The sequence below is a fragment of the Babesia bigemina genome, scaffold Bbigscaff_73311 (assembly GCF_000981445.1).
Source record: "Babesia bigemina genome assembly Bbig001, scaffold Bbigscaff_73311".
Classification (NCBI taxonomy): Eukaryota; Apicomplexa; class Aconoidasida; order Piroplasmida; family Babesiidae; genus Babesia; species Babesia bigemina.
In genome coordinates, this window is record NW_012237294.1 from 38,169 (window position 1) to 47,775 (window position 9,607).

Consider the following 9,607-nt stretch of genomic DNA (forward strand, 5'->3'; position numbering starts at 1 on the left):
GCCCCTTAACCCACTCTACATCGCCCCTTTATCCACTCTACATCGCTCCCTTATCCACTCCACATCGCCCCTTATCCACTCTACATCGCCCCTTTATCCACTCCACATCGCCCCTTTATCCACTCTACATCGCCCCTTTATCCACTCTACATCGCCCCTTTACACACTCCACATCGCTCCCTAACCCACTCTACATCGCCCCTTTACCCACTCCACATCGCCCTTTTATCCACTTTACATCGCCACTTTATCCACTCTACATCGCTCCCTAACCCACTCTACATCGCTCCTTTACCCACTCCACATCGCCCCTTAACCCACTCTACATCGCCCCTTTATCCACTCTACATCGCCCCTTTACACACTCCACATCGCTCCCTAACCCACTCTACATCGCCCCTTTACCCACTCCACATCGCCCTTTTATCCACTCTACATCGCCCCTTTACCCACTCTACATCGCCCCTTTATCCACTCTACATCGCTCCTTCATCCACTCTACATCGCCCCTTTACCCACTCTCCATCGCTCCCTAACCCACTCTACATCGCTCCCTAACCCACTCCACATCGCCCCTTTATCCACTCTACATCGCCCCTTTACACACTCCACATCGCTCCCTAACCCACTCTACATCGCCCCTTTACCCACTCCACATCGCCCTTTTATCCACTCTACATCGCCCCTTTACCCACTCTACATCGCCCCTTTATCCACTCTACATCGCTCCTTCATCCACTCTACATCGCCCCTTTACCCACTCTCCATCGCTCCCTAACCCACTCTACATCGCTCCCTAACCCACTCTACATCGCCCCTTTACCCACTCCACATCGCTCCTTTATCCACTCTGCATCGCCCCTTTATCCACTCTACATCGCTCCTAATCCACTACACATCGCTCCCTAATCCACCTTACATCGCTCCCTTACCCACTCTACATCGCCCCTTTATCCACTCTACATCGCCCCTTTACCCACTCCACATCGCTCCTTTATCCACTCTACATCGCCCCTTTACCCACTCTACATCGCTCCCTAACCCACTCTACATCGCCCCTTATGCACTCTACATCGCCCCTTATGCACTCTACATCGCTCCCTAACCCACTCTACATCGCCCCTTTACCCACTCTCCATCGCCCCTTTACCCACTCTACATCGCTCCCTAATCCACTCTACATCGCCCCTTATTCACTCCACATCGCTCCCTAACCCACTCTACATCCCTCGAATTACCTCGCCATAATACCGCTATGACCTTTATAAACCATCCTAATAACTTGTCTCTTGTCACCCTTCACTTCCCTCTTCCACCTCTTGCCACTGCCCTGACCATGTGCCGCCTTGGGAGCTTGACAAGAAATTTGACAAAATTTCAAACCTTAGAATCACCTTAAATAACAACCCTACTAACATCCTTAACAACCTCTGCTCCGGCCTTCAAACCTTCCTCGGCTTCAACTCTGCTTCCAAAGGCTACGACGGCTCTGGGATCGTGTACTCAGACCTTGATAGGCTGTGTGATGCAGTGATGGGATTTTTGAGTGGTGTGCTTGGTGCGGTGAAGGATGAAAATGAGGTGACAACTTATGATAAATACATCACTGATCCTGAGAAAAGACTTAATAAAGTAATAGAAAAAGTACAATCTTCAATTGGCTCCGGGCGTGAAGGGCTTGCGGTGTCTGTCGGCGCGGTGAAGGGGTGGTTGGAGGGGTATGAGAGGGAGGTGGGCAAGAAAACAAAAGCAGTGACAGACAGTTTAGCAACGTTAATCAAAGCAAAAATCGAAAAACATGCAAATGAAATTAATCAGCATAATGACCTCAGTACCCAATTGATTTTCCGGGCCCATGTGCTCGGAGATGCAAGCTTTGAAATTGAAAAAATCGAAAATGAACACGTCAATAAATTAGATAACTCTCTTAAGGAAAAAGTACAAAATAAAATTGAACCGATTAAAAAGTCTGTTGCAATGCTGGCAAATTCCGCCAAGCAAGATAAATTTGTGAAGCAGGCGGCGAAGGTGGAGAGTGAGTTGGTGCAACAAAAAATGAAAATTCAACAGGAATTACATTTGAGGTTTCTAAACATATTCAACGGAATTGATAGTCTGAAAGACGCTCGAAAGCAGGGTATGAACGGTATCAAAGACCATTTGAACGATGCTATGAAACTGGTTGATAAAGAGTTGGGGAATCATCAAGACAATTTCAAAAATAATATTTTATATAAATTTGCGGAGATAAAAGATAAATTAAGTGATGTTGATAAGGATCAATTTAGAGGTGGTGTTGACGGTATGACAAGGCTTCGAAATGATGTTACTTCGATAAGGTCGCAGCTTTCTCAAGTTGAAACGCAACTCGGCCAACGAGTTAAAGAGTTGACCGATTGGAATGCTGCGGCAGGAAGCGCTGTGAGTAAGGCGAAGGGGAAATGTAAGCAGATTGTAGAGAAGGTTCATCACGCTGGCGGGGAGCAAAATACGGAAATTGGTAAGAACGATGAGGACTTGAAGAAAAAGGCTTCGGCGCTCCTGAAGGCATATGAGAAGGCTCATGCAGCAGTTGATACATTGGCCAAGAGCACTGTCACTGCCGCTATTGAAGATTTGGAAGAGAACATCAAAACTGATTTGTATACGATCAAAGAAGGAATAAAAAGTGGATTGAAGCAGGTTATTGATGCTCTTAAGGCAGGGATTGCTAATGCTATGGAAGATGATAGAGGAACCCTTTTCGTGCAAGAGTTCAGTCTTGGTCTAGGAGGCAAATATGGTAATGCTCCAAAGCTGTACGCGTGGGCTGATGCGATAAAGAATAGTAGTACACTCAAAGATGCTATAGGAAATTTGCAGTGGAAAAGCAACGCATTTGAAGATTTCAAAAACATATTAAAACAACTTGAACAAAATCAGAGTAGTGCAGGCATTTTTTACGAAGTTCTAAATGAGGATCTTGACGGCAAGGTAGATGGAAAGTTGACCAGTGCAGGTAGAGGTGGAAGTAAAGTAAAACTAAGCGTACTCGGAACATACGAAAAAAATAAAAAACCGGGTTCCAGAAGCAAGTATCAAACACTAGTTACCACAGATATTCCTGATGCTCTGAAAGAGTTCAAGCAGATGGATGCCTTCAAAGGTAAAGAAGATCTTAATAAAGGCACAGTCGCGGAAAGTACAAAAACAGTTGACGACGCCTTTCAAATGATCACCACCCAACTCAACGAAATCGCCGGGCTGGTTGACAGCAGTAAAGGAACGCAGCACACGGCTGATGGCCAGAAAAACGGCGTGAACAACTACCTAGAGGATATTACAAGTTTGCTTGGTAAGGATACAGTTACTCTCACCTCCGATATAAAATCTGCCCACTCATCTGTCCAAGGCCTCGTGACGATAAAAACGCAACTTGAGATGCTAAATAAGGATCATCTTACTGAAGAGTCCGGCCAAATCGTGAAAGCAATCGACGAGATTGTTAAGTTAATACAGGGTCTTGAAGCGGTTCCTAAAAATGTTAATGAAAAGAGGAATGAAGCCGAGCTGCTCATGGAATCCCTGAAGAACAGACTCGATGGCCATCTCTCTGCCATAGAAATGAAGATCACAGATGCCGACCGTATTATGTCTGCTGCCATTGTTGTGCTCGAAAATGCTCTTCAAGAAGCTCGCCGAAATGCCGAACAATCCGTCACCTCCGCCTTCTCCACCCTTACCTCCGAGGTCCGCTCCCTCTTCGCCGACGCCCACAAAGCCGACCTTGCTGCGCTCAAGACGCTCGTCGACGGGCAGAAGGAGGAGATTGAGGGGATCATCAGATCTGCAAAAATTACAGGTGTGATGGGATTGATAAGGAAAATGCATCCTAATAAAAGCGACTTTGAACAAATTAGCGAATTTGTGACTCCCGTGAAATTGAAGGCCGTACCAACTAAAGAGGATTTCACTGGCATGTCTTCACACTTCAGGAAAATTGTCGACTCGTTTCTCGAATACACCGAATATCAAGTGTCCACTTCGTCTGGCGATCCTCATAAACGCCTGCCCACCGACCAGTCCGAGAAGGTGAGACATCTCAAGGACGCATTTGATGCCCTTCTTCACTACCTTAAACAAAATGGCGATTTAACTCGGCAGTACCTTTTTGACCATCATTTCGATGATTTACTTGCCTCCCTCAACGCCCTTGTCTCCTCCCTCTCTCCCTCCTTCTCCTCCCCCTCCCCCCTCCTCGCCCCCCTCAAGACCGGCCTCTCCAAATTCGCCGAGCAACTCGGCCACGCGTACGTGAACAGGTATAGTGGGAGGAAACGTTCTGATGACTGGGTAACAACAGAGACTAAAAATGTCGACGACACCCGTAAAACCGAGCAAATTACAAAGTTAACCCCTGAGGGCCGCAACTGCGCCAAGGTCTGCCTGACGATAGTGGAGATGGTGAGTGAGGAGTTGGATGTGTTGAGAGAGAAATGCAAATTAGATTGGCATTCCAAACAAATAGATCGTATTAGTGTTCTTGGTTCATTTTTAGCGAAATGTGGTTACGTTGTTTCCGATAGGGATAAGCAGGACGGTGAACTGCAGCGCAGTGACAAGATGATGGGTGAGAACGTCCTTAGGAAACTGCATGAGAAAAAATTCACTGAGGACGCACAAGTTGACCACCTGCTCAAATGTGAGACAAATAAATATCCAAATGGTGATAAAATTAAAAGTCTTGAGTTTGACATCTTCAACGTTCTCAAGTGCCTCCATCACCACCTTGAAACGTATTACAACATCGGTCACATGGCGACTCTCACTGCCAAACGTAATCCATGTTCCGTGTACGAGATGCTTGTTTGGTGCGCTGGTTTACTGTATAACCCTGTGAACTCAGTAATGCAACACGCAACGATCACTGAGCTTTTCGAAGATCCTGAGAAAGGAAACGCCGAGGACGAGATCATTATGATGCAAGTTGACAAAAACTTCATTGATGCAGCGCCTCACGCCATAAACTATCAAGGCATTGTCACGTCGCTGACCGATCTGTGCGCGCAATCGTATGACGTCTTGACCAGAGTCCTGGGCACCGGCGACGCAGAGACCACGTACGCCAGCGACTATTGCAACAACTCGCATAATTTCTATTATCCGCAGAAAGGCGACGATTGCCTCGACATGTTGCTCGACATATTGCGCCGAATGTTCCCGCCGCTGAAATTCCTGATGCACCAGTGCAGTTACCCGACGGGTATCCATGGCTGGTCCAGCTGCCAGTACGGCAAGGACGTCTCATCAGCTAAGTGGCCATGTAAGGGGCATCCAAAAGACAAACCAAATGACCAACCAAATGATGAACCAACGTGCCAACCAAAATCACCACTTCAATCCTACCTAAACGACTCTCTCGCCGGGTGGTTACCGCATTCCCTAAGTGGCATCGGCTGCAGGCCCAAATGTGCTAATTGTCCGGGAAATAAACCGGGGATGCAGTGCCTGACGCCGCTCGGATTTAGAGGCTTTTCTGGGACCACGAGGACAGGCAGAGACATATGCGACGTGCTGGAGAAATACTTCACCAACACGTATCATACATCGCTATTCAGTCTCGTGCCCAGGCCACCCTCAACGCTTGCGGAGCATCACAGCTTCGTGTTGTCGCTAATGAGGGGTATTAATGCTGAGCAACGCAAGCAAAATCATGGTATCAAAACATTAAGTGAAGCATTTGACACATCCATTTCCAAGCTTACTATCGAGCTGTATAAGGACGCCGGTACACTCACTGATGCGCTTGCCGACGCCTACTGCTCACGTAAAAATAGACATGAAGGAAAGAATCATCTAGTTGCATTTGCTGATTTGGAAAGCCTGTCTATGAAAATAACGTGTCCCGGCAAAGATGCACTCTGCGCTCCTTATCTCTCATCGCTTGCCTCCGACAGCTATTACTACATGACCAACAAAAATACTGACACATACCTCTCATGGGTTACATACTTACCGTGGACGTTTTGGAACTTGCTTAACAGTTTGTACAACTCTTTCTGTGCTATCAATTGCCAAGATTGGGGATGTCGCGGTTGCTTGCGGGGCGATGTCTGTAAGAAGGGATCTCACGGTGTTGTTGATAAGGTCAAACCAAATGCTGTTTGCAAATGCGATTCGATTGTCCAATGCAAAGGTGTCTCCGCAACCTTGTACCAATACGGTTTATGCTTCGGTGAACCATACACTCTGAGTGACGGTAAGACTATGAAGAAATGCTCCGACTTCTGCACTCAACTGAGCAACGTTCTCAACTCGACCTACTTCAGTAAGCTTTTCGAAAAATGCGACGAATTCATTTTCACCATCAGGCAGCCGTTCATATGGCTCAACGTCGCACTCTGGTCACTATCCCTCTTCTACCTCATCTGCGTAATGGTTGGCAGACTGGATGTGCTCCACATACGCTCACATCTGCGAACACCGTCGTCGCACAGGATAACGGCGCAGTCATTATTGGCTGCGGCGCAAGTCGGAAGGCTTGCAAAGATATCGTATCTACAGCCTTAATCGTATTCACGTTTGTAACTCACACAACTCACGTAACATCTCACCTACCATCACCTACTCACCTAACCGACAAACGTAGTCTAATGTCTCGAAGTACTCTAGCGGCAACCTGTGAACTAAATAGCGTTGAGATTAGGTTGACTGAACGACAATGCAACGTGTTGACCTAGCACCCAGGCAAAGTGCTAAGCTAGCAACCAGGCTAAGTGGTAACCTAACACCCAGGCAAAGTGCTAGGCTAGCAGTCAGGCAACGTGCTAAGCTAGCAACCAGGCAAAGTGCTAAGCAAGCACACAGGCAAAGTGACAAGCAAGCAAGCAGGCAAAGTGCTAACCTAGCAACCAGGCAACGTGCTAAGCTAGCAGTCAGGCAACGTGCTAAGCTAGCAACCAGGCAAAGTGTTAAGCAAGCACACAGGCAAAGTGATAAGCAAGCACACAGGCAACGTGTTGACCTAGCACGCAGGCAAAGTGCTAAGCTAGCAACCAGGCAACGTGTTAAGCAAGCACACAGGCAAAGTGATAAGCAAGCAAGCAGGCAAAGTGCTAACCTAGCAACCAGGCAACGTGCTAAGCTAGCAGTCAGGCAACGTGCTAAGCTAGCAACCAGGCAAAGTGTTGACCTAGCAGCCAGGCAAAGTGCTAAGGTAGCAACCAGGCAAAGTGGTAAGCAAGCTACCGAGCTAAGTGTTAACCTAGCAACCAGGCAAAGTGGTAAGCTGGCAACCAGGCAACGTGCTATGGTAGCAACCAGGCAACGTGTTAAGCAAGCACACAGGCAAAGTGATAAGCAAGCACACAGGCAACGTGTTGACCTAGCACGCAGGCAAAGTGCTAAGCTAGCAACCAGGCAACGTGTTAAGCAAGCACACAGGCAAAGTGATAAGCAAGCACACAGGCAACGTGGTAACCTAGCACCCAGGCAACGTGTTAAGCTAGCACCCAGGCAACGTGTTAAGCTAGCACCCAGGCAAAGTGTTGACCTAGCACGCAGGCAAAGTGCTAAGCTGGCGGATGAACCGTAATTTGGTAGGTGTTATAGCACGTTGAGTTACGCGTTGACTGTGAGAGTCGTCTGCGTTGCCCATTAAGTCAGTGTCACGTGAGGCTGGGTGATTGGTCGCTAACGTAGGCGGTCGTGAGGGCCGCGGCGGGTGACCTAAGTCGTGTGTTGCGAGTCACTGGCAGGGTGGCGTCATCCGCGTTGGCCTGGTTAAGTAGCGTTTATAGGCGGCAATGTAGCGATCGTTAATGTCACATTTAGGCACGTAGCGGACACGCTCCGCCAGTATGGCGTCTATACGCGGCTCGTAGCACGGTGCTGCTGCACTGTGGGAGTTGAGCGCACGGGGTTCGCAGCAATTTCAATGGCGTTGCGAATGTTAAATAATTCAAAGTGACGGTTGGTGCTGATCACATGCGTCGCGTCAGGCGTGGCTGTGGTATCCCGGGCAGCGTGGGTGTCGGTGGCCCGGGCTGGGGGGATACAGGGGTGAGGGTTAAGTAAGTCATGTTGCAGTTGGTGAGTGCTTGCGTAGTGATTGATATGTTTGCAGATTGAGGGGACTGGGAGCGGCAGTGGTACGTGTTGCAGTTGGTGGGTGTTTGCGTAAGTGATTGATATGTCTACAGGTTGAGGGGACTGGGAGCGGCAGTGGTACGTGTTGCAGTTGGTGAGTGCTGCTTGAGTGATTGATGTCTGCAGGTTGAGGGGACTGGGAGGGGAGAAGGAAGATGGCTTGGGACGATTGTACGTGTGCTAATAACTGTAAGAAACCTAATTGTAAGTGCTGTCCCTGGTGTTGTAATGGATGTATAAAAAGGTGTTTACAATGTTTCAATTTGTCTGTTGTGCGCAAAAGCGGAGCACCGTGCTACTTTCCGGAATGTGTTGGTTGTAAGACTAACACGTGTCCATGTCCATGTTGTGAAAGAAAACGTCCTACCCACTATTATAATACTCATACTGGCCGACACTTCACTGTCGCTGCCTCCGACCGTCTCCATCAGATTCCCACTCAACAGCTCTCTAACAGAGTTTCTACTCAAGAATCTGCCACAGATACCAATTCCTCCCCCGCCCCTTACATCATCGTCCCCGTCGCCCTCATCATCGTCGTCATCTGCGTCATGGTCTACTTCCGCATCCGGCCGTTCCACAGGGTGCGGTATCTACTGCGCAGCTGATCACAATAACCTAACTGGCGACTATATATAATGTTGTAGACAGTAATGGTTGCTTGATGGCAAATTACATGAGCAGCGAGGTGACCAATGTGCTGACCAAGCACCTGACCAAGGTGTTGACCTATGTGCTGACCAAAGTGGCGACCTATGTGCTGACCAAAGTGCTGACCAATGCCACGACCAATGCCACGACCAATGTGCTGACCAATGCCATGACCAAAGTGGTGACCACGTTAATGGTTACGGCAGCGATGACATGGCTACGGCCAGCGATGACATGGTTACGGCAGCGATGGCATGGACACGGCAGCGATGACATGGTTACGGCAGCGATGACATGGTTACGGCAGCGATGACATGGTCACGGCAGCGATGACATGGTCTCGGCAGCGATGACATGGTTATGGACACGGCAGCAAGGACATGGTCACGGCAGCGATGACATGGTCACGGCAGCGATGACATGGCTACGGCAGCGATGACATGGTTACGGCAGCGATGGCATGGACACGGCAGCGATGACATGGTTACGGCAGCGATGACATGGTCACGGCAGCGATGACATGGTTACGGCAGCGATGACATGGTCACGGCAGCGATGACATGGTCACGGCAGCGATGAGATGGACACGGCAGCGATGACATGGTACGGCAGCGATGACATGGTTATGGACACGGCAGCAAGGACATGGTCACGGCAGCGATGACATGGTCACGGCAGCGATGACATGGCTACGGCAGCGATGACATGGCTACGGCAGCGATGACATGGTTACGGCAGCGATGGCATGGACACGGCAGCGATGACATGGTTACGGCAGCGATGACATGGTCACGGCAGCGATGACATGGTTACGGCAGCGATGACATGG

General features: G+C 48.9%; 2 protein-coding genes across 2 annotated transcripts; both read left to right on the forward strand.

Annotated features, from left to right (window-relative positions):
- Positions 1 to 1,533: 1,533 nt before the first annotated feature.
- On the forward strand, positions 1,534 to 6,549 carry BBBOND_0004970 (hypothetical protein, conserved; the record flags this gene model as incomplete). The annotated part of the gene is made up of 1 exon (XM_012915327.1): positions 1,534 to 6,549. The coding sequence occupies one exon, from the start codon at positions 1,534 to 1,536 to the stop codon at positions 6,547 to 6,549; it is 5,016 nt and encodes a 1,671-aa protein (XP_012770781.1).
- A 1,416-nt stretch (positions 6,550 to 7,965) lies between these two features.
- Positions 7,966 to 8,735, forward strand: BBBOND_0004980 (hypothetical protein, conserved; the record flags this gene model as incomplete). The annotated part of the gene is made up of 5 exons (XM_012915328.1): positions 7,966 to 8,051; positions 8,105 to 8,129; positions 8,181 to 8,221; positions 8,254 to 8,298; positions 8,483 to 8,735. 5 exons carry the CDS (start codon positions 7,966 to 7,968, stop codon positions 8,733 to 8,735), a joined length of 450 nt encoding a protein of 149 aa, XP_012770782.1.
- Positions 8,736 to 9,607: the final 872 nt, after the last annotated feature.